The sequence below is a fragment of the Protobothrops mucrosquamatus genome, unplaced genomic scaffold (genome assembly GCF_001527695.2).
Source record: "Protobothrops mucrosquamatus isolate PMUCROS unplaced genomic scaffold, P.Mucros_1.0 scaffold4396, whole genome shotgun sequence".
In the NCBI taxonomy this organism is placed as follows: Eukaryota; Metazoa; Chordata; class Lepidosauria; order Squamata; family Viperidae; genus Protobothrops; species Protobothrops mucrosquamatus.
Genome location: NW_015390309.1, coordinates 7,355 through 32,728, shown reverse-complemented (window position 1 = coordinate 32,728; position 25,374 = coordinate 7,355). Strand labels below are relative to the sequence as shown.

The 25,374-nt window shown below is 37.5% G+C and overlaps 1 protein-coding gene across 1 annotated transcript in view; it reads left to right on the top strand.

Annotated features, from left to right (window-relative positions):
• LOC107298962 (E3 ubiquitin-protein ligase RNF213) overlaps window positions 1-25,374 on the top strand; it is a gene marked incomplete at both ends in the record, with an annotated part of 38,977 nt that overhangs the window by 6,524 nt on the left and 7,079 nt on the right. Inside the window, 13 exons of the mRNA XM_015828320.1 lie at window positions 1,997-2,119; window positions 3,496-3,679; window positions 4,913-5,071; window positions 7,323-7,481; window positions 7,787-8,379; window positions 8,709-8,874; window positions 13,045-13,262; window positions 13,632-13,772; window positions 20,132-20,290; window positions 20,995-22,132; window positions 23,217-23,410; window positions 23,547-23,715; window positions 24,147-25,357. Coding sequence (XP_015683806.1) covers window positions 1,997-2,119; window positions 3,496-3,679; window positions 4,913-5,071; window positions 7,323-7,481; window positions 7,787-8,379; window positions 8,709-8,874; window positions 13,045-13,262; window positions 13,632-13,772; window positions 20,132-20,290; window positions 20,995-22,132; window positions 23,217-23,410; window positions 23,547-23,715; window positions 24,147-25,357 — 4,614 coding nt within the window. The remainder of the gene's footprint in view (window positions 1-1,996; window positions 2,120-3,495; window positions 3,680-4,912; window positions 5,072-7,322; window positions 7,482-7,786; window positions 8,380-8,708; window positions 8,875-13,044; window positions 13,263-13,631; window positions 13,773-20,131; window positions 20,291-20,994; window positions 22,133-23,216; window positions 23,411-23,546; window positions 23,716-24,146; window positions 25,358-25,374) is intronic.

The following is a 25,374-nucleotide window of genomic DNA, read 5'->3' as shown; positions in this document are numbered from 1 at the left end:
GTAAAAACATTCTTAACTTAATTAATTTGGGTAATTTTTTGCCCGTGACCGCTGCATGCCACCTCTCGGGGTTCCACACCCCATCCTCGAGGTGGGCCCCCGAGATGTTCCTGGGCCAGGCCTGCGCGAGGGGTGAATCGCGCAGGGCCAACAGGGCCGTCTTCGTGTACATGGTCCGAACAAGAGAGTCCGTGGCATAAAGGGAGGAGTGATGTTCAGTCCCCTTAGGTCTTTCAAAACCAAGGTCAAACGGAGACACAAACAGGCCGCGAGATATCCTCTAGGCCATGGCGGGCCAAGTCCAAGTCCAGGCCCAAACCCAGGCCCTTGCCCGGCCAAGGCCGCTGGAAAGGCCACTGGAAAGGCCATAGAGATCGTCAAGGCTGCTGGGGAGGCTCTGAAAAGCCTCCAGTTGAAATCAAAATGGCCAAAAAGGCCCTCGGATAGTTCAAACCGCTCAGCCATCGCGACCACCAGGGCTGCCACCACCAGGGGGCCGTCGAGGCTGCCCGAAGAACCCTCCGAAGGTCCCAGGCCGCCGAGGAGGCTGAAAACCATCGTCGGGGGGGGGCGTCTGTAGGGGCCGCCGCAGCCACCAAGAAGGCCACCGAGTCCACGCGGGCCTCCAGATCGTCGGGGAGGCCCTCCAGGTCGTCCAAGACATCTCCGAATCCGGAAGGGGCCGAGGGGGGCAGCCAGAAAAACCCCCACGAACAAAGCGGGCGCCCAGGGGAAGCCGCCCAGGCCGCCATCCCAGAGGAAGCCGCCCAGGCCGCCACGAGGAAAGGTCATCCGGGCCGCCCAGGAGCCATTGCTTGCTGTCTGCAAGCAATGACTAACATGCAATTTGCGCGGGAAAATCCGTTGCAACGATTGGCTGGTGACGCCCCAGGAAGAATGTATAAAAAGGGGTGGAGCCATTTTGTTCTTGTTCTGTTTTACTTTGAATAAAGAAATATCATGTTCTTGAGGTCTGACTATTCAATGCCTACCAACATGAGAAACAGAACAGAGGATATTCAACCCTGAAGAGATTGTGCCTGTTGCCAGGGAGGCTAAATCAGAAATAAATGCCTGTATGTTGGTTGTAGGGACAACTTGGGTATCCTTCTAGTGTATCAGCCGATGCCCTATGTGAGCCCCTTGATTTGTTCTCAGACTGGTATTGGAGACTTCTCATGTTTTAGTGATTTCAAACTCCATACTCTCTGGATTGGTTCAAATAGGCTTGGGAGTTCATGATCTTTGTGGCAATTATGGACTTGTCCCAAATATTTCTGGTAGAACACATATAAGTAAGAAGTTTAGACCTCACTTTCATATCTGAGCAGATAGTTGGTGATTTGTCTATGCAGAACATCTGGTTTCAGTTTGAATGAAGCACCTGACATAAACAAGTATGGAATTTCTTCAAACTACTAGTAGCCTCACCATTTCCATGAGTTTAGGGAAGGGAGGTCTACAAATGTTTCTTTGTGGCAGCATGAATGTTACGGAATTCCTTGTCCCTTGAAATCCAGTCAGTTCATACCTTGTTAGGCTTTAAGGAATTATTAAACATCAAATTGTTAAGAAGATTTAAAGATGTCACCTTCAATTTTATTTCTTTTTTAAAGAATAATTTTATCTGTGGCTTAATGTTTGGGAACTGATTAATTATTATGCAGTTTTAATTGTAGCATGGACATTTTTTGTTGTGACTGTAACTCTCTGAGAGTCTCTCAAGTGTGCGAATTAAAAAAGGAATAAATTAAGTGACTCTATAAATGCCCAATTATTGTAGAAAAACTATTACAAAAGATAATCGTGGTAACCTATGCCCATTTCCATCCTGAACAAGCAGAACATTTTATATCTTTTTGAAAAATAATTTATTATGTTCAGATCTTATTGCCGTAATCACAAATTCTTCTGTTCTATGTCTTCACTTTGGAGACTATAAATATTTTGTAACCCCAAATTGTGTTTTGTTTTTATTTTGATGTTTTCTAATTAGGAAGGAGCTGTTGAACAAATTAAAGTCTATTGTAGTCATTATGAGAAAATTCAAAAATTCAATTCTGTGATTTTGCAAACATTTGAAAATTGTGCCCTTGAAGCTATTGATTCAGCATACCAGGTAATTTATTTAACATCAATGATTGTCTGATCTTTTTGTGAATACGATGGTTGTTATGCTTCAGATAGTCACAGATTAAAGCAATGTACCTTCCAGACATATGCCATTCTCTCCTTCCAAGTTGGCTGAGAAATGTATCAATCGTCTATACCAGTGGTTCTCAACCTGTGGGTCGGGACCCCATTTGGGGTCGATCGACCATTTCATGGGGGTCGCCAAGCAAGGCTGTCCGCCATTTTTTTTGTCCGCCATTTTTTCTCCTTTTCCGGCGGGTGCCTTACCTCCCTTGGGCTGGGCCAGCTGGTGGTCAGCCTGCTCCATCTCTGCCGCTTGCCAGCTCCGCCTCGGCCGGCGCAGGGGGCGGAACCACGCATGTGCGGCGCTCCCGGGCAGGGAAAGTACTCGACTTACGACTGGTTGGTTAGTCCTCGACTTACGACCGGTTTAGTCCTCGACTTACGACCGGTTGGGGTCACGGCATTAAAAAGGTTGAGAACCACTGGTCTATACATTTTAGCAGCCAGGACGCAGAGAACAGTGCTGTATGTTGCCTTGCAAGGGAATTTCAAGATTGTATTGGTTATACTTGTGCATACAGCTCAAAGTACACCAAATCCTGACCTGTAATGTATCCTTGCTATAATGGTATAAAAGTTTAAAATTTTTAGCATGGATTTTTTTAAATATCCTATTACTGTAACACACTATAGAAGAACAATCTTAGTTTCATGTTTTTCCATTCATTAAATTAGTTTTTTTAGTATATATTACCTTTATTTGTATGCAGTATATACTAAACTAGCTGATTCTGCTGATTGAGTTTTTTTATATTTTTCCAGACAGCAGGGATGTTCTTTGTCACAATCTCTTCTTTGTTCCAGAAGTTGATTCTCACACCTATTATGAATAGGAACTTACATTCACATAATGTTTGTTCTCAGTCCATTTCTGACAGCTTTTCAAGATCATTCTGTCTCTTTCAGAAGTGAAGGCTGGTTTGCTTGGAGTAACAATAGCAATGTCTTTGCTTGCCTAAGTTACCCAAGAGTAAGGATTGTTATTTAGCCTGTAGTTTATAGATACAATATAGGAAAGTTAAAGGGAGGGCCTTCAAATCCTGTCCATGCATCGTTTTTCAGTTTATAGGATCCTTCATTCCCACAGAGTGGTGATTGTCCCCGTTGTAAGAGCAGTATCTATCTCAGCGAGTGGAAGAAAAATCCACATGGAAGGAAAAATACTTTTTCATTGGGGAAGTCCCATTACACGATATAATGAATTTTGTGACAACCTTGACAGAGGTGCAAAATCATTGTGTGATATATTGAATTCTTTACTGCCTAACACTACATTCTTTTTTCCTATGTCTTTTCTAGAAACAACAGAATCTGCTTGAGTTGATATCTAAATATGATAGGAACAAGCTGGGTAAAATTATATCTGCTGCCATCATAAAATCCTGGCCAAAGGATGATATGGGGACGCCTTTGAAAGACTTTCAAAGTATACTAAAGCATCTGTTTGAATGTCAGGACAGCAGATACCTGTTCGTTTTCAATCGTATGTAAATCATTTACAGGATCCATTTTATAGTCAGAGGGAATATGTAAATGATCAAAGTAGCTACATAACAGAAAATAGCTACATAATATAGAATAATGGAGGAGTTATATTGGATATTTCATACATTTGTATATTTGATACAAGCATATTGTATGAAATTATGATGAAATAGTAATCTGCTTCACAAATGTTCGTTGATATTTTGACTAAATGTATATATAGTATTTTAAAAAAATTTCCTGTTTGGCAAAAATAATAGAGTTACATCTGTGTGCAGGGCTGAAAAATGAGATATAGGAAAGTATGCATGTAAGGGAGATAGGAAATTGAGAATACAGGATTTCCTCGACTTACAACTGTAATTGAATCCAGAATCATAGTCATACAGTACATGACCTGACCCAGCTTTCTGACTGCATACTGGCTTTTCCAGGTGTGGTTTTTAAGTGAATGTTAAATGGATAGAGGGAGGGAGGTAGTTCCCCTCCGTGCACAGAAGGGAACTACAGCTCTCGGCTGGGGAGAAACAGCTCAGATCTTCATGATCGGAACTTTTCTCCAGCCCATTCATTCTCCTCCTGCCTGCTGGAGACACTCCACCCCATGTGGGGCAAAATCAATCTGTCAGGCAGCATTCTTGCTCTTAAAAAGGTCGGGTGAAAATGGACTAATTTTTTGTTCCTTCTTTGAGTCTCTCCCTTTCTTTGCTCAAAGTAGGAGCAAAAACTGCTTGCCGATGAGACTCAAGTCTCTCCAAGCAAGCAGCTTTTTTGCTGCCCCTTTAAGAGCAAAACTCTTCCTGACAAAGAAAGTTGAGTGTTTTTGCCCTCAAGGAGACTGGCTGAAAAACAGCCCTTTTTCAGCAAGCTCCCTGAAAAGAGCAGAGGCAGAGCCTTCCCAGGGTTAGCCAGTAGGGGAGACTGCAAATGGTGATCACATAGTTGCAGGGTGCTTGGCGACTCATCATGAGCATCCAGATTGCAGTCATGTGACTGTGATCGTAATCGTATGAACATGGGAGGGGCTGCATTGGCGGTAAGTTGGACACAGATCGTAAAGTACTTTTAGCGCTGTCATAATTTCAAACAGTTGCTGAACTAATGGTCATAATCAAGCACTACCTGTAAGTCATTTTGCATGGCATTGTTTTCAGGTGACAAGAAAGAAGTACCTAACTTGAGCAATTTAATGCCCCCAAATCTTTCTTACTGTTTTTAATATGTTTAATAGATGCAGAAGAAAACACTCTAAACCAATTTACTGATGAAGCTCGATCGTTAATGACCCTTGCTGAATCTTCGTTTCAAAATGCTGCTAATGAACTCGTAACAGGCCATATTCTGATTAAGGATTTGGAGCTAATTATAAAATATAAGACACAATTCATAAGTAAGTCCCTTTTGCTTATACTGATGGAGAGAGGAATGAATTGTGTGAATGTAGTTTAATTGGGTTTTATGGAATCGGGATGGTTCCATGCACACTTGTTGGCTACTCCTGCAAATAGAGCTGCTGATCTTATACAATGCTTTACATCAGAAAGGGGCCTTGTGTAGTGGTCTAGCAGTGGGGGACACTCCCTAAAGAGGTGCATTTGGCTCCCATTTTCCCAGTCCTTAGGAAGGTGGCAAGCTCTTCTTTGTTAACTATTTTAATTATTGATTTTACCTTAGTTTTTTATTTTAATTATAATTTGTTATGTTATATTGGTTTAATAATCCATTAAGTAAATAATTGGAGCTGTACTTTTCTTGAACTGTTAAGTGAATTGCAGTACCATTATTCTTGTAGAACCCTGATGTGAGAAAAGGGGGCTGGGAAAGTATGGAGGAATGTTAGAAATAAAGAACCTGGAGATAAGATTTCATTAATACTATAATTTATTTGCACTTCAGCCCAGGCTACAAAAGTGGGAGGGGAATTCACTTCGTGCTTTCAGACTTCTATGCAATCCTCCCTCCCTCCCTCCATTATGCCTGTCTATGAGGAGATTGACACCCTGATTAGCTACATTATCTCACTAAATTCAAATCACCACACATTTTATCTTTTGGCAGGCTTTCTTTTATTATCTCTAGACCAGGGGTAGGCAACCTTGGCTCTTTTATGACTTGTGGACTTCAACTCCCAGAATTCCTGAGCCAGCCATGATAAAAGAGCCAAGGTTGCCTACCCCTGCTCTAGACAGATTTTCCTAGCTCCCTCAGTAACTTACATAAACTTTTTTGTTTCTAGGAACTTCAACTTGTGGTGCTATCTAGTTTGACAGGATGTATCACTTTGTTGTATTAGAATGGCTCTACTTTCATTTCAGATAGCTATGCAAGAGTATTATTCTTGTACCCCATACTATACTGTATGTATGTTGGGGTTCTTGGGTCCTCTAGTTGATTCCCACATTTTTTAAAATCATGAAGCCATTGAATGTGGTTTTGGGGGTGTCAGCTGAGGCATCAGCAAGATGCGGACGCTTACTCAATCCACTAGGGCAATCCTACCTGAACTGATATTGTTGAACTAGATAACATCACAAGTTGAAGTTCCTTGAAGCAAAAAAGTTTAAGTTACTGAGGGAGTTAGGAAAATCTGCCTAGAGATAATAAAAGAAAGCCTGCCAAAAGGTAAAAGTGTGTGATAATTTGAATTTAGGGAGCCCGTTTGGCTTGAGATGTTAGTCCCGGAGCATAAATTCTTTACCTCTGTACAGAAACAAAGTTTTTTAAATGTGCCCACCCACATTTGTATGATGATTGGTTAATTTATAACAGCTTTGAACCACCCAGCTTTGGGCTGAGCCAACAATCTCCCATTGGGATTACTATGAGGGGTTGCCTTTAAAACTAGACCAGTTACTTCCACAAAACAACTAGATTATTTATTGTAGCTGCAGCTTTATCATTTTACACTGCCTAGAGTCCATTTTGAAACCCGGTAATAACTTTTAAATTCCTAAGCAATTTGACCCCAAGTTATTTGCAGGAATGATTGCTCCCGTATTTACTTAATAGCGCCATAAGGTCTTAAACTGAGACTTTTCACAAGATCCCTGCCGATTGAGGATAGATGCTGACTGAAGAAAGAACCGTATGGGTCCAACTCATCTATGGAGCCATCTCACATAGGATACTTAAATTATGTTACATGGCGTGAAAGATCTGTTCGTTTTTTTCCATGCGGCTTAAAAAACATTTTAGAGATATGTACTGTTATACAGAATGCTAGGATGTTCTTATTTTGGACCATGGTAATGCAGCTGTGCCAGGGATGGAGGCTAATTTTGAAAGAAAAGAAAATCTGGAAATTGGAGCAAAAAAAAATGTTCCAAAAAAGGTGGAACAGAAGACAGTCTGTTTATGAGATGGCCTCAGATTGGCCTAGTTTAGAAAAAGACATATTATTCCAATGTCCCCTATTATTCCAATGTCTCCTTCCTAAGAATACTAAATTTTACACATTATTAGTGTTTTGGCATTTTAGAACTTCAGGATTATTGCTATTATGATTTTATATCTGTTTATCTGCTTAGGTGGGTTTTAGTGTTTTATATTGCTTATAGATTTTTGACTGTGCATTGTCTGATGAATCCTCTAATCTGCTGGTGTAAAATAATAATAATAATAATTCCCAATTTTGATTATAGAATGCACAGAACAGTCACTCCCAAATGAATTACTTGAAGGACTGAAATTAGCAAAAGTTTTATATCTGAGACGACAGGAAGTATTGCATGTGAAGAAGGAGCAAAAATCCTTGGGAGTCCTTTTGGATATGTTGAGGAAGGTTCAGTGCCATTTAAAAGGTATATTTTTTAAATGATGATCATTTTAAAATCAGTGTTTATAGTGTCTTCTGCAAATTGTTATCTGATACCTCTTTGCAGTTATTGTTAATAATATCCTCCTAAAATAGAGCTTGAATATATGGAAGGATGAATGGGAAAGCAACTGAAAATTCTAAGACGAGAGAAATGGAATAATACAGATATGAAAACACAAACTCTTTAGATTGGTGCTCTAAAATGAATCTTTGGGCAGGTTATATCAAATGCTTAAATGAACTGAAAATTACTATGCTCCAACGTATATTTTTCCCCCCTTTTTAAAGTTGATTTAACTGAAGTGGAACAAAAGCACAGCGGAAATCTGTCACTGAAAACTTTGGATGCTGTTGTGAAAGTGAGAAAACCCACTTCATGCAGTGATGGTGGAATAGAGACCTCTCTCCATTTAAGTGAAGATCTGAAAGTTGTATCTAAATGTGTGTATGATTATAAAGATAACCACATTTTCCTGCATTGCTGGGAGCAGGCAGCCAAGAGGCTGATGAACAACATGCAGGATTCAGACACTGAACAAACTCTAGATATGGAGGAAGTCTATGATTGCTTATTTAATCCTTGTTACAAGGAGTTCCAAAGGATTTATGACAGCTTGAAATTGGGAGACCTCACATTTGCTGAAGTGAATGTTCTCTTCAAAGATTTTAATAATCATTATGAAGAACTCAGATGTGATTTCCAAAGTATGCGCCAACTGCAGTATCAAGATAATGGAGAATGGATAGATGAACGGATCCAGCAGATCCAACAGTATCATGAATTGGATTTGGCATTGGATTCTGCTAAAGTTATCGACAAAGTCAAGGAAGTTTTGAAACTTAATGGTAATTTCGGGGTCCTGCAACAATTGCTGAACTTAGTAAGTACATTTCTTTAACTTGCCATTCAAAAGATAATCCAGTAACCGAAGAGATTTTGTATAGTTTCAGTGTCATAAAATTATAAACGTGTGATATACGTAGTGGGTACATGCTCTACTGATATGGCCCTTGAGCTGTTGGAAATTACAAATCTCTGCTGTATTCCTACATTTCCTAAAAGGAATGATATTTAGGGGGAAAAAGTCACTTCTGTGAATCTCTAAGACCAAAGGGATAAACCAAATTAGAAGTCTGTGGAACAAAGGGGGGAGGGAATTTGTGTGTTCTTAACATGCAGTATTCTTATTATATGTAATTTATTCTTCAGACAATTGAATTCCAGTCCTTTCAAGAAGAAAAGCTTTCTTCTATGAGCTCTTCATTGATGGATGCTAAGAAACTGCTGCAAGATATTACTAAAAAACGTCGTCTGTGCCTTGAAGAGCTGGCACTTAGGAAGGAGTTCGTTAACTGGGTCAAAGAGGCTTTGGAAGGTAGAACTGATATATCTCTGTTGTTTCCCCAAGGAAAGTTTTAACTGTATGTTGGGTCGAGCTGTTGTATTCTCCAGTCTGTTTATCAGGAAGACACCTGAACAGAGAAAGCATAAGTTTAAAGTTTTTATTTATCTTTTTGAATATTCTCTTTCTCTTTTCTCAGTCTGATATTTTGGTATTTCTACACTTTCTCTCCTTTGGATGTACAATGAGGAACATATACTTGAACATGTATTTCCTTTCTCTACTGTTACCCATCCAGAGATAAAGCATGAATTAAACCTTGACAAATAGAACATCTAGATCACAGTTCCCCAAACTTTGGCCACCAGGACCTGGTTCTGTGGAGAGAGATTTTTCTGTGGACCGGAGGGTGCGTGGTTTTGTGTGCTGCCTGCAGCCTATGGATGGGGCTTTGCTTGTTTGTGGGGATTTGCATGTACAATGAGGAACATACACTTAAATGTGGATTTCCTTTTTCTACTGTTACCCATCCAGAGATAAAGCATGAATTAAACCTTGACAAATAGAACATCTAGATCAGAGTTCCCCAAACTTTGGGCAGCAGGGCCTGGTTCTGTGGAGAGAGATTTTTCCGCGGACTGGAGGGTGCGTGGTTTTGTGTGCTGCCTGCAGCCTATGGATGGGGCTTTGTGTGGACTGCTTGCTGGCATGCTGCGGCCCGGTACTGGTCCATCGACTGGGGATTGGGGACCCCTGATCTAGATGCACAATCGTGTGTAATCAAACCAAGTCACACATATGCTATTGTGAATAAATGCTGTAGGAAAAGGTAAAGGTTAAAGAAATGTTTTCCCTTCAGATTCCTGTGTAAGAGGAATTCAGGTATGAGGCAATGATACCTATAGCTTAGGTCTCCTTGCCCTGCCAGAATGAGAAACTGGCCTTTTAAGAAGGAGCTAGGCTATCTTAGTATCATTGAGGACTCAAATGCAGAAGTGTTATATCACAAGGCTGAAAGAATGGAATGAAAAAGAGAAAAGCGAGCAGAGCAAGCCCCAGAGATTTCGAAGGTACAGTGGAGAACAAGAGGCCATCAGTGATAGCAGCAGCAGCAACAATAGAAAGATCAATGTTGGAGGTGAGGCAGAGAGACATTAAATGGTGTGGTGATGACAGGATCACTACAGGAGCCAGCAGCAGATTAATATTGAGTGGTAGTTACTAGACATGGATAGTGTTGATGTAGGCAGTTGAGGAAGCTGAAAAGATGCCAATGTGAGCCCAAGATATTGGCATCCAGGATGGGGCTGCCTAAAGCACCAGCCATTGGAGCCTGAGATGTTGTGAGATACCCCAGAGAATCCCAGGGTGCTGATAACAACCAGACAGAGGCCAGTAGGTATGATGTAGCAGCCTAGGAAAAAAGTCTGCTCACATTTCAAAACTTCTACCAAGCCACAAAGCCAAGAACCTGTTCCCAACCCAAAGTCTAAGTGCAGCAATATAATACTAACTGGGCAGGCAGAGAACTGTGCTGTGATTTGGCCGATCTGAATAAAGATAATGGAAGAGTAAAGAGTAAGACATTGTAAGAAAGATGGAACTAAGACATAGGATAAACTAAGATAAAGGCTATAATTAGATGAATGCTGGAAAAGAGTAATTCTGAATCAAAGTGAAGGTTATAGCTATAGCTTGTCTGTAAAGTGATAATTATAAAAATACCTTATTCCTGGGAATCCATGTTGCTTTATGCCTGAGTGCCCATAGCCCTAGGTTTAATCTACAATATATAGGAAAGTGGCTCATGAATATTTGGAGAGAGGAGGAAAGCTAGAAAAATTAATAGTAATAACAGCAGTAATTAATGTTGTTGGCACCATGTGAGGCTTAACATTATAGGATCATAGGAGATTGAGCAACAACTATATCTTTCTTTTACTAGTCCTCTCCATGGAACTAGTATACGGATACGATTACTGCACATCACTCTAAGGATCTCTTGGTAATAGAAGAATTTGGGTGCAAGTGGAGAACCTGCTACTACTTCTGAACATTGACAAATAAAGACTTTGAGGACTGTTTTGTTTTCTACTTTTGGATTTTAGCCATAGCTGCAAGTGCTATTTTGTGGGATCAGCAGGCAAAAGCTTCCAGGGATTACTACCCATGGTGGTTTTGTTTTGGAGGTGTGTTATGAAGAGTCTGAATTTGTTAAGACTGGAAGAAAGGAATGACAGGAATAGGCTACCCCTGGTCAGTCCAGTAATAGCAATAGCACTTAGACTTATATACTTTTTCATAGTGCTTTACAGCCCTCTCTGAGCTGTTTACAGAGTCAGCATATTGCTCCCAATATGGGTGCAGTCTGGATCCTCATTCTACTGACGTTGGAAACATGGAAGGCTGATTCAACCTTGAGCTGGTCAGGATCAAATACCTGGAGTGAGCAGTGAGTTAGCTTGCAATACGGCATTCTAACCACAGTCTAATACACTGTATCCTGACCCTCCTTTCAGCTGGTAGCAGTGGCACTCTAGCTTTAGGCCAACTCAACACTGATCTGCTCTCCTTAAGTGTGTTAGAAAGTGGTAAAATACTTCTGATCTTTCTGACTTTTCTATTCGAAAATTATTTCTCAATTAAGCAGCAAAATGTTCATACGGTATATTTCACATAGCTTGTTAGTATTGAGAGGCCTATTTCAGTAGTGGATCTTGTGACTTTTTTCATGTTTGTAAAGGAAGATGACCTGGGATGGGCTTGTTCTCTGCCATGGTGATCTTCATGTATTCTCATATTCATGCAGATATCAAACAAAATAGTTTGCGCTTTGCCTTAGAAATAAGGAGGAAGGAACAAGGGTCAGTTTGATTCCCTTAGGAAAACTCCCAAAGGAAAAGGAAAAGGCTGCAGATGGGCTAGTATCAATATCAGACCACTCTACTATAATGGTGAGTTAAAGCACCATCAGAGAGGATTCTGGGGAAAATAATTTGAATAATGGAGGAGGTGGCTGTCAGGTAAAGATGTGATGATGTCTAAAATGGCTGTTGAACCTGGACTGTGATTTATTGGCTTCAGGTTGTTTAATAAACCTGAAATGGACTGAAGGCTTTCCGCTAATTTGGATTTATGGTTGCTGAGAAAGATTGGGACAAGACTTACCAAAGTTTTGAGGGGGGAGGACTGGGGAAAAGAGAGATGAAGGGGAACAGCATGATGGGGGACATAGCTAGATGACCCTGGGGTGCGCCTGAGAATGAAGATAAATGAAACAAAATCATGCGTGCTAGAGAATAACCAGCCAGTCATCTGCCATTTCATCAACCTGAAAGTGAAAGGGACCCAGTAATCCCTGGGAGCTTCTGCCTGCTAATCAATTTAGGAAGCCGTTTTCTTGAACCTAAAAGAATAGAACTAGTAATCATAATCTGAGTGAGGTGGGTTTTCATCAACCTAAAGCTTCTTGGGAAAGTGAGGAGCAGCTATCTATGTAACTGTATTGCTGCCTTTTAATTTTTTTCAATATAGTAGTTATTTACTGCTCCAATTGAAATTTACTATATGTTCTTACATACTTTATTTACACAAATCAAGCTAAAGTGTAAGGTATAAACAATGATGCAAAGTACAAACAGAAAAAAAAAACACCCTACATCACAGGTGTCAAACTCGATCGTGTATCGTGACGTAGTGCAACTTTTTTTGCCTTTGCAGAGCCAGGATGGACATTGCCTGCTCATAACGCATCCGGCCTGTGGGCCGCCAGTTTGATACATTTGTTCTACATTAATTAAACTCTAGATTACAATTACACTTGTTTTCCATTGCTTTCTTATTTAAATCCAAAACTTACCACATTATCTAGTTTAATCATAATAATGATAAAACTTCAGGATCATTTGCCTTGCTTTATCTGGAAAAAAACTAATGTTTTAGGGAACTTTGGAATGTTCTATTTCTCCTCTACAATGTCCCAACAATTTTATATTAGTTAATTCTCTATTTAGAAGCAAAACCATTTAAAGTTCAGAGGACTAATTTCTTAAAATTGTTGAATCACANGTTTGTTTTTGTATAAAAAAACAAAAAATGCAATTATAAGCCATCCTAGAAAGCACTTCAATACATCCAGGGAAGCCATTCATAGAATATAAATTTCCTTTTTACCTCACAAAGTGCTTTCTTCCTTTCCGTTAGACAAAAATGAGCTGAAAGTGTTTGTGGAGCTGGCTTCAATATCTGCAGGAGAGAATGACATGGATGTGGATCGTGTGGCTTGTTTCCATGATGCTGTGTTTGGCTACTCTTCCCTGCTGTATGATTTAAAGCAAGAGGCAGGATTTGAGGAATTCATGAAGTGTTTGGAGAATATATGGAAAGCTCTGGAAAGTGATCACAACCTCCCCACGAAGCTGGTAATTACTGTAGCAGCCTTGTATCTTTCCATTACTCCCCTTTAAATGGCTGTGCATTTGATAAAGATGCTTTATGCTTATAGCATATTAATTAATAAAAATATTCTTTGAACCTGAAGTCTACAAACCACTTAGGTGCTCTGCATTCAAAGAGAAACACGGAATTATGTTTTTCCACATGAAGTCCAGTTTGCATATTATGTCAGTTGGCGATTTTAGTGAAATTAAACTTAGGTAAAATATGCTTGAAAGCCCAGAAAACAGTGGGGTAGAAATTTTAGAATGTCTGCTTCAATTTTGTCTATTTTACCTGACTTAGGAAAGATACAAGCTAATGGGAATATTCCTTCTCATATCTTCTCCCTGTAGCGTGATTCTGCAAGATACTTGGATTGGTTAAAAACTATCAAAGAGAGTCATGGCTCTGTGGAGTTGTCTTCTATATCCCTGGCAACCAGAATCAATGAGAAAGGAATCTACAGAATTAAGGCCCCAGTGGAGGGACAGAAGGTGAGATATTGCTTAAAAATGATTTCCAAACAGGTCTGTTTTTTCTTATTTTCTGCTAATTTCCACAAAACTATTTTTAAATGTTCTTTGTGCATTTAATTTGTTTGCCTCTACTGCTGAACCAGCTCTATCTAGGTGGTGTAAAATAAAATAAGGATTAAACATCGAAATACAGTAATATATGAAAAGGATATTATTGCATTAAATAACCTCTTGTAATGAAAAGGAGTTAGCAAAAAAAAAAAAAAAGGTATTCATGTAATTTTTACCCCCATTAACATTTTAAATTGCATTTCAACTATATTACAATCACGTTTAAGCATACTTGCTAATAAATTGCTTTTTTTAATTAAAATTTTTATAAAATTTACAATATAAATCCCCCCTCCCCTACAACCCCCCTCCCCCCCACTTCCCAGACCTGTTCACAGGGTTACAAATAATAATCATAATCTAAATAACATAAACCAACTAAATGTATAACCAAATCTATACCACACTTTAACTCATTTTTTTAAAAAATAAATTCAAATAAGTTAAAATTAAGATTAAATACATTATTATTAAAAAAACAAACAAAGAAATTAGTAATCAAAACTACTACTCCTACTTATAATAAAATCATACAAACTATAAAATATACATACAAGCACTTAATAGAATAATAACAATAACAATATTTTTAAAATTTTAACAAAAACCAAATGGAACTTTTCAGTCCCATATTTTTTCTGAATAAATTCTATCCATCTTATCCATACCAAAATATATCTTTCATATGATTGGTCCTTTAAATAAGCAGAAATCTTAGCCATTTCTGCTAAATTTGGCACTTTAATCGACCATTCTTCTACAGTAGGCAAACCATCTGTCTTCCAATATTGAGTTACCAATAGTCTTGCAGCTGTTATAAGATTCAACATCAGATTCATTTCTTTGGCATCCAAATTTTCCATAATACCTAACAAAAATAACTGCGGTGTAAACTTTATCTTCTTCTTTAAAATATTTTGGATATTCCACCAAATCTTAATCCAAAATGCCTTTATATCCCTACACGTCCACCAAATATGGAAGTAAGCTGCATCTAAGCTTCCACATCTCCAACATTTGGGCTGTAAGTTAGGATACATACGTGACAATTTTTGAGGGTCCAAATGCCATTTATAAAACATCTTGTAAAAATTCTCTCTTAAATTTTGAGCTTGAGTAAATTTTACATTTCTTACCCAAATTGTCTCCCATGTATCCAGTGGAATCACTTCTTGAATATTCTGAGCCCACTTTATCATACAATCTTTAACTAACTACGTTTCAGAATCCAATTCAATCAAAGCACTATAAATTCTCTTTATGTGAGCTCCCGATGAATCTTTAATCTGTTTAACCAAATTCACATCCTCCAAAGTAATACCAACCTTCTGATCTAAATTCCACCTCATTAACACTTGATTATAATAAAACCAAGAATATACAATATTTTCTTGTTTCAAATCTTCTAATGATTTAATTTGCCAATCCTTTCCTACCAATCTAAGTAATTCCCTATAAGTAATATTATCCAAATTAACTCCTCTAGATACCCCCTCTATCACCTGTCCTGGAATTGCCCAAATAGGAATTTTGTAATTTAATCTATGATAATATTTCTTCCATACTTGTAACAGAGCACTTCTTAAAATATGAGCTTTAAAAACTTGATCTACTTTTTTTATTATAAATTAAGTAAGCATACCAACCATATAATAAATCCCATCCCTCAAGTAAAAGTATATTTTTATTAGTTAAGTTAAGCCAATCGCTAATAAATGTTAAAGCCACCGCATCATAATATAATTTTAAATTCGGTGCCTTAAGTCCTCCTCTTTCCCATGCATCTTGTATAATTTTAAACTTCATTCTTGGTTTTTTACCAGCCCAAATAAATGTATTGATCCCCTTCTGCCAAACATCCAAATTAGCATCTTTTTTCAAAATAGGTATCATTTGAAACAAGAAAAGGAATTTTGGAAGAATATTCATTTTTACTGCTGAGATTCTCCCTAGCAAAGATAATTATAACTTTTTCCAATCACTTAAATCCTTTTGTACTTTGGCCCACAATGTCTCATAATTATTTTTGTACAACTTAACATTAGATGCTGTAATATAAACTCCCAAATATTTTACCTTTTTTACTATTTCAAAGCCTGTCAATTTAACTAAATCATCTTTATCCTTCATAGACATGTTTTTCGATAATATTTTAGTCTTTTTATTATTTACCTTAAAACCAGAAACTTTCCCATATTGAGCAATAATTTCTACCAAATCAGTCACAGAATCTATTGGCTGAGTTAAAGTCAGCACCAGGTCATCGGCAAAAGCTCTTAACCTATAATCATTCTTATTCACTTTTATTCCTTTTATTATAGGTGATTCACGAATTTTAATTAATAAAATCTCCATTGTTAACACAAATAACAATGGAGATAACGGACATCCTTGTCTTGTACCTTTTTCAATTTTAAATGCATCTGTTAAAGCTCCATTAACTATGATCTGTGCTGATTGTTGTTGATAAATAGACTTAAGAGCAAAGAATTTTTTTTCCCCAAAATTCATTTTCTCTACAATTCGTAATAAAAAACCCCCAATCTAATTGATCAAATGCTTTTTCAGCGTCTAAAAATATAAAAACCGCAGGGATCTGGGTATTTTTATCCAAATACTCAATTAAATTAACAATTTGTCTTACATTATATTTCATATATCTTCCAGTTATAAATCCAGATTGATCACTATGAATCAATTGCCTCAACACTTGCATTAATCTATTAGCCAATATTTTAGAAAATATTTTATAATCTGTATTCAATAAAGATATAGGTCTATAATTCTTAGGTTGAGTTAAGTCCTGACCCTCTTTTGGAATCAATGATATAAAAGCAGTTTTCCAAGATGGAGGTACTTCTTGCACCCTGCAAAATACTATTAAATAATTCCTTTAATGGTTCTAACATTTCATCAGATAACATCTTGTAATAAATTGCTGTTAATCCATCTGTACCTGGGGCTTTACCAACTTTTAATTGCTTAATTGCCCCTTTAATTTTATCAGAAGTTATTAAACAATTCATTTTTTCCCTCTGACAATTCCATAATCTAGGAAATTGTGAATATTGTAAGTAATTTTCTATTTCTGAAGATTCTATATTTTCAGAAGCATATAATTTTGAATAAAAATCCAGAAAACTTCTTTTAATTAATTTTTGTTGATATGTCACTTTTCCTTTATACTCTTATTTTTTCTATAACTCTTAATTTCTGCTTTTTTCGTAGTTGGTAAGCCAACCATCTTCCAGGTTTATTTGCATTACAAAATGTATTATATTTCATATAACACAAATTGGTTGCAGTCTGATCCGCCATCAACATATTAAATTGCTCCCTGAGCAAAGCTAAAGAAACTTTTAAATTATTGTCCAGTGGATTCAAAATAAAAGCCTTCTCTTTTAATTTAGCTTCCTCTTCTAACTCTTTACGTTTTTGCGTTTGTTTACGCCTATAAGCATTATTCATATGAATCAAGGCCCCTCTCATGTATGCTTTACTAGCATCCCAAACCATTGAAATCGAGGTGTCTTTATACATATTCAATAAAAAAATTCTTTCATTTGATCTTTACATTTTTGCACATTTCCCTCATATCTAAATAAATTTTCATTTAATCTCCAAGACCTTTTATTCCCATCTCCAACCCATAATTCCATCCATACCGGACTATGATCTGATAATGTTCTAGGAAAAATCTTAATATTCTTCACCTTGGAAAAGAAATCATTTGTTATTAAGAAAAAATCAATTCTAGAATAAGATCGATGTCTGTCCGAAAAAAAAGTAAAGTCTCTTTCTTCTATATTTCGTTCTCTCCAAATGTCTCTTAATTCCAAGTCATCCTTCAAATCAAAAAAAGTTTTAGGCAATATAGAATAACTTGAAGCTTTAAAAGAACCTTTCTTATCTTTACTAGAGTCTAAAACTCCATTCCAATCCCCCATCATAATAACTGATTTATAATCCAATTTATTAATTTTTTGATGTATCAACTTGTAGAACTGTTTCTGTTGTTGGTTAGGACCATATAATCCAGTAATAAGACATCTTCTTTCATTCAAAACTAGTTCAATAAAAACATATCTACCATCCGGATCAGAATCAATCAGCTTGGGCATAAAATCTTGTCTCACATAAATAACTACCCCACATTTTTTCTGCGGAGCGGATGCTATAAAATGTGTACCCAACCGTGAGTTAATCAAATACTTTTGATCCTTTGTAGAAATATGAGTTTCTTGCAAACACACAACATCATTCTTGTGTTGTTTCAAATAATGAAAAATCTTCTTTCTTTTCTGTGGTGAATTCAAGCCATTAACATTCCATGTCAGAAACTTTGCCATTTTCAGTGGCAGAGAGCTTCTGGAACACACCTTGAAGATCAGCTGTCACCGATCTCTTCGGTCTTGCACCTCCCACTGGCTCCGATTCTTGATAAACTGTAGAAACAATTTCCACTTTTTGCTGTTCTTTTTCCTTAACGTTATGAGCTGCACGGGTCATTCTCTGTACCTTCGGATCATCTTTCATCTCAATAGACTGCTGCATAATTTTCTCTTGTAAATCTATAGCACCTGAAAATGTAGCTCCTTCAGCCACTTGTTGCTCAAGCAATCCTTCCTTTCTAGTAGCTCGTGGAGATGATGGTGAACCTGCTTTCAGAACTGAAGTATAAAAATCTCTTGCTTTTGTAATAGAACTTAATCTGTAGCATGTTCCCCTATAATTCACAAGTATGCCAACAGGTATATCCCATCTGAATTGTATTTGTCGCTTTTTCAGCTCATCAGCCAGAAAGGCAAAATCCTTCCTTCTCCTTAGTATTTTAGGTGGTATTTCCTTTAAAATTATTACATCTTGTGCTGCAATTTGGAATCTCTGCTTGTAAAAGGCTTGGATGATTTTATTTCGAATTGATCTTCTAGAAAAATAAATTACAACATCTCTTGGTAGGTTTCTCTGTCTTGCTACCTATGAATTAACTCTAAAAAATTTTTCCATTTCTTTCATAATTTCTTCAGGATGGCAAGACAAAACCAAAGCCAAATCTGCTGCAATCTCCTCCTTCAAATTTTCTTGAGCATTCTCCTTCAAACCCCTTATTCTCAAGGCATATTCCATATCTCTATATTGTGACATAATAACTTCATTCTGAGTTGAATCCACATTTTCCTCCACTTTTCCAAGTCTATAATCCAATCTTTCCACATTTTCTTCCACCTCATCCACCCTTGCCTCTATACGTTCTGCATGAAATGCCAAACCCTGCACAGCCAACAATATGTCTTCTCTCATCTCAGCATTTTTCCTTTCAAAAAGCTCCTCATTCTCTATTTTAATCTGTTTTACTGCATTCGTTATGGCATCCTGTAAATCTTTAAGTGTAATTGCAGAGGCTGGGGGAGAAGGTGGAGGGGTTTTAGGTCTCTGCTGTTGCGTTGTTTGAACAACTGGAGAGGAAATTGAGCCTTTCACAGAAGCAGAAGTTCCTACGCGTTTTGAAGCCATTTTTACTTTTTAAATCTTTTTCCCCTTTATCACATCTTATAAGAGTCTTTTAATAAGAGCAACAATCCTTATTTATATAGAGCCAAAATAGAAAGGAACAGAAAGCTTGCTCTTAATTATGATTGACAGAAAGATTGATACAATGTTTCATCCGTCTTTTCTTTACCAAGTAAAAGCGAAAGTCTCATAAGGATCAAACAGGGAAACACCTTTCCGCAGCCATCTTTTCTAAATTTTTCTAATTCAAATAAAAGTTGAAGAAGACACTTATTTAATCCGAGTTAAAGTCATAAATTATTCACTTTTCCAGTCCTCCTGGTCAGCTCCGTCTGCTTATAATTTTACTTACAGTCTCTTAAATTGGCAGAAGTGGTAGCAGCATCTGGCTTTGTTCCTCAGAACAAAGGCATCCCGAGGTGCGGAGAAAGACCGGACTCCGAGGGAGTTCTCACCTTTGTCCTCCAAAAAGAGGACTAGGGAACTCGACCTCTATCTGGAAAAATCTCACCGTCTCCCCTATGCCTGGGGAGAAAGGTTTCAAGCCGCGGAACAGCTGTTGAACGCTGTTCCTGCAGCTTTCACGCAGCCCCGAGGTGGACGGCTTAAAAGAAAGCAGCCATCGGCGTGGCGATGCCACCGGAAGTGGCCCATAAATTGCTTTCTTTATGAGTGTCTAATGTTTACTGAATTAATACATTTTAAAAACGGGCAGTCTTCATTATGTCCTTGTATATATTATGTTTTGTTGTAAGGTTTGCCTGGACACTATTCTGGACCTGACCATCCAAGAAAGTCACGGGGACCAAGAGAATCGGACGTATTCTCTGGAAGAGCTTCAAGAACTGATGAACAAGTTGATGTTGATGTCTGGAAAAGAAGAACAAAGTGCACAAGTGGAGAAATTTTCTGAAGTAAGCTTCCTGAAGCAGCCTGATGCTAATTAAGAGGAATTGTTGATTTTATATACCCAAAGTATTTAAAATAGATATATTTTGTATATAAAGATTATTGCTTATTGCTCAATTGTAATAGCTATTACAATAGCTGTAATTGTAATGGTCAGGAGGTTTCTTTGGGGAAAATGGGATTGTTTCATCTCTTTGTGATATTATATATATGTCTCATACTGTATCAGACTTTTGGATGGTAAAGCACATAGACACACAATTTGTAATCATTTCTAGTAATAGTAAAATTGTTTCATTGCTACTACAGTGATTCAGTATTGTAATATCACAATGATCTCACTCTCATAGTCAGACATGGGCCTATGTCTTATTTTTTGGCCCTTTCCTGGATCTCTCATGCTTCCACAGTTCTATACTCTTTTCCATCTACTCACATATCTTCCCCCCATTTACAGCAGCAAATATACTCTTAATGGTTTCTCATAGCTTATTTATGAGCTTATTTGTTAGAGCATACAATGGGCAGGACTTGGGAGCTGCACAGAAAATGCCTATGGATTGCATATCTGTATTCTAAATAATCAAAAGTTGATTGAGGCTACATTAGACATTTACCAGGATGTATGTATGTATGTATGCATGCACCAAGTGTAGATGGTTTAATAATGATTTGGATTCAATCTACTGTTGTGTTTTTGTTCACTCAGGTATTTTCCAACATTCGGAGATTCGCATTGTCCTTCATGAACCTTTATTCTGCTGGAAACATGCTTTTCCGTAACTGGATTGCTAACATATATTGCTCACCTGAGCGTCGGTTTTGCATTAATATGAACTTTAATTTAAATTCCATCTGTGGGCTTTGTGGAAGTGGAGATGTGGCAAAGGTTCTGCCAGCCATGTGCAGGAAGATGGAGAGTTTTCTGGAGAGGTGGAATCAGTTCATGTCTGAGAAGCGATCCCAGTATTTTTATCTGAATTATTACATGGCTGAACAGCTTGTATATTTATGCAAGGAGCTTGGTTCAGGGAAACCCAGTGAGTCTGCCTTAATGATGCTGTCTTTCATAAAACACAACTGCAGTAGACAAGATATTGAAGAAGTCTCCAAACTAGTGGTATCTGAAATACCAAATAGTTTTGATGTAACATATGGACACCAGGCAAGTAGAAGAGAGGTGACTGAACACCTGGAGGAAATCTGGGGGTCCTACATGGAAAACATGGGTTTATTTCTTCCACACTGCTTTGATTTTGAAACTCTTGGTAGATTCCTATCTACTTTGGCAGATTTAGAGAGAAGGAATGTTGAACGAATATTACCACAAGGTCTTCATTCTAGACAGCCCAACCTCATTCTTTGCCATCGCTCTGAAATTTTGGTTTCTACAATTTCCATCTATATGAACAATCCAGAAGAGACGCTACCCTCTTATGATGAAGTCTTATTGTGTACACCACAAACCAGCTTCGAGCAAGTGGAATTGTTTATGAGGCGATGCCTTACTCCAAACAAGAAAGAAAAGAAGATTTATACCTTACTCTTTGCAGATGAGTTGAGTTACGATGTTGGCTATAAGTTAGAGGAACTATACCAAAAGCTACTTTTAAAACATACCAGTGACTATCAATTAGTGATGTTCTGCAACTGTGAGAGAGAAGACCGCTATATCCCCTCTGTTTTTAGTAATTTCATCATTCACATGACCCCTCTTCGACCCCCAAAAGACATCCAAAGTTACCTTGGGAAGCATTACAAAGCCACTGAGCTTGGAAATTTATCAACTTCCATATTCAAGAATAACATGTGTGTTGGGATTGTATCTTCTGAAAGAGCTGGAATGGGTGAGAAAGCCAAGTTCAAACAACCTCCGATGTTGAATATATAATCATATTAGCGTAGTAGTTAATAATTAATATTATTAATCGGGCTTGTTTATAAGAAATCTGTTTCAAACCATGTACTATTATGTTAATAATAGTAGCAGTTTATGGTTAAGTAGTGCTATAGCTAATTGGAATTATCATTTTAATTAACATGTAATGTGAATAGTTCTAAACTTCTTGCCCACTACACTGGAGAACTAGAGGAAAAAAGGCATACATAAAAGTGACTTAGCTTAGAACTTATTTATATTATTTCTTTATTTATCTGAATTTATTATAACTGCCTAAATCCAAAGGACTGAGCAGTAGAAGCGGAGGAAGTAAATGTTTGTGGGCTTCAAATTTTGGCCTATTGAGAAAGCACTTTCTTTGTTTTAAAGCCTTTGTGCTTTTATGCACAATAGAAACAAACCAACAAAAAAAGAAAGAAACATCTTCCTCCTGTTAAGAAGCTCAGAAAAGAAGTAAAAAATCTCCAGGTTCAACTGCCCTTATTGTTCTGCCCACCACAATCTTTGCAACTCTATGATGTGTGGTCCTCAGTCACTGTATTTAGTTTCTTTAGTTAGAGAAACAGTGTGTTATATTTTGTTATGTGTATGAAAAATACAGATCCACAAGTCCTGCCCATCCATACCTTCATTATAAGCACTAAATAACAATCTTATCTAACAGGAGCCATTCTTGTGAGATAGAAATACATATGTTTGATGGTTTGATATTTCAGAAAGCCTGTATGCATGATAGAAACACTATCCATTTTTATGGGGCCACAATGATAGATTCAGTATTTCAGCAGTATACTGCTAGATTCAGCAGAAACCCTAGGTTACTTTTTGAAAAGTTACTTTTGAAAAGAAGCAAATGGATTTTAAAAAGTTTTAATTTATTCTGATCATTATTTTTATGTTCCCTATATTCTCTATATTAGTTGCTAGACATTTGTATAGACTATGTGAGTTCTCAGTCTCAAATGAATTAGTTATTTTATTTTTATTTTTCCTGTCAATATCTTAAATGCTTTTTTTGTTAAAAACTATAGGAAAGTCTCTCTATATAAAGAGGCTGCATCAAAAAATGAAAGAGCAAGTGCAAGGACACAGAGTTCTTTTAAGAACCATTCGGCTGACTGATCCTCATGTGAATGAAAGAAAAATCCTGAATTCTCTGTTTCTACTCCTGGACCAAAAGTCCCAGAAACGGCCTATGATTCTGCATTTTGATATTACTTCTTCTGTGAGTATGTCACAGTTTTGACTGATGAAATTTTCCTTTTCATCCAATACATCCTTTTGTGAGAAGATATTCTTATATCTAGAGGAGGAACATCCCTGTTTATTTGTATGGTCCTTATGTTTCTGTATTCTTCCAGGTTCAGACTGGAATTTCAGAATTTTTGTTCAAGCTCTTCATCTTACGGTATCTGGAAAATACAGATGGGAAAATTTGGCTCCGGAAACAGTGCCACCTCTATGTTGCAGAAATTCTGCAACCGTCCCCCTCACCCAAAAAACAAAAAGGATCTGTAAGTACATCCAGAGGCATAGAATATATATTTGCTGTGTTTTTAGCATTTTAGAGCAGGATTTCAAAACTGGTTTCTGTACGACAGTGGAGAAAATAGGGATTTCCCCTTAGTTGTGCCTACGGAATGACTTAAGGGGAAAAAAAATTACAAGGGACAGAGGGAAAAACATCTCCCTACATGGGATTAAAGTGAAATTGTCTGCAAGGGACTGAACATTTTTTTCTTCCATGGACCTTTAAAGAGATTTTTCCATACTCTCTTGTAACAAAGAAGTAATTCTGTTCGTAGTAATTATTCTGCAGTATTGACAAACCATTTCCATAGTATAAAATGAAAATACTGTAGAAAACTGATGGAGCTTGTGAAATAAAAGAATAAATTCAAAAAACCTTTTGATTGTATTATAACTCCTTCCTTTTCTGGTCTTTTTTCAGAAATCTCCAGGGTTGAACTATAGTTTCCTTGATGTATTCCCCCAAGTAACTTGCAGATCTCCTAAAGAAGTACTGGACAACGATATTCAGAATTTATTTCATGACAGCAGTGATCCTGGAGTAGATCAAGAAATGTTCTGTAGTGAAGCTTTTCAGAGACCATTCCAGTATTTGATAAGAGAAAACAGAGGTGAAAATCTTGATGCGTTCCGGTATAGAAAAGGCTCAGTGGAAGGGACTCCAGGAGAATGCCTACAGCTGTTCTTGATCTACTGTGGAGTGATTGATCCTTCTTGGTCAGAACTTAGAAACTTTGCTTGGTTTCTTAACCTTCAGCTGAGAAATTGTGAAACCTCTGTTTTCTGTAATGCTGAATTTGTCCAGGACACTTTGCAGGGCTTTAAAAATTTTGTGGTCAAATTTATGATTTTAATGGCAAAGGATTTTGCAACTCCTTCACTTAACATTTCTGATGAAAGCCCTGGAATGCAAGATTTCGGAGAAGTTACTGAGGAAGCTCTTGCTCCATTTTTGCTTCGGAAAAAGTGGGAATCTGAACCCCATCCATACATATTCTTCAATGCGGACCGTGTATCTATGACTTTCATTGGTTTTCATCTCCAGCACAATATCAATGGCAGCATTGATGCCATCAATCCTTTGAATGGCAATATTATCAAGAGAAATGTCATGACCCCTCAGCTGTACACGGGATTAGTTCTTCAAAAAGTTCCATTCAATATTAATTTTGATGCATTGACCAGAGCTCAGAAAATTGAGAAACTTTGCATGGTCTTGGGGATCGAGTGGCCAACCGATCCTGATGAAACTTATGAACTTACCACAGACAATATACTAAAAATGCTAGCCATTGAAATGAGATTTAGGTGTGGAATTCCTGTTGTCCTGATGGGAGAAACTGGCTGTGGAAAAACCAGGCTTATAAAATACCTATGTGAACTGCGTAAGATTGGTGTCAATGCTGATAATATGAAGCTTGTCAAAGTTCATGGAGGTACCACAGCAGATGCGATCTATTCTAAAGTGAGGGAAGCTGAAGATATGGCAGGATACAATAAGTCGAATTATCAGTTTGACACCATTTTATTTTTTGATGAAGCCAACACCACAGAAGCTGTCAGCTGCATCAAGGAAGTGTTATGTGACCACACAATAGAAGGACAGCCTTTACTGCCCGGCTCAGGTTTACAGATCATAGCTGCATGCAATCCTTATCG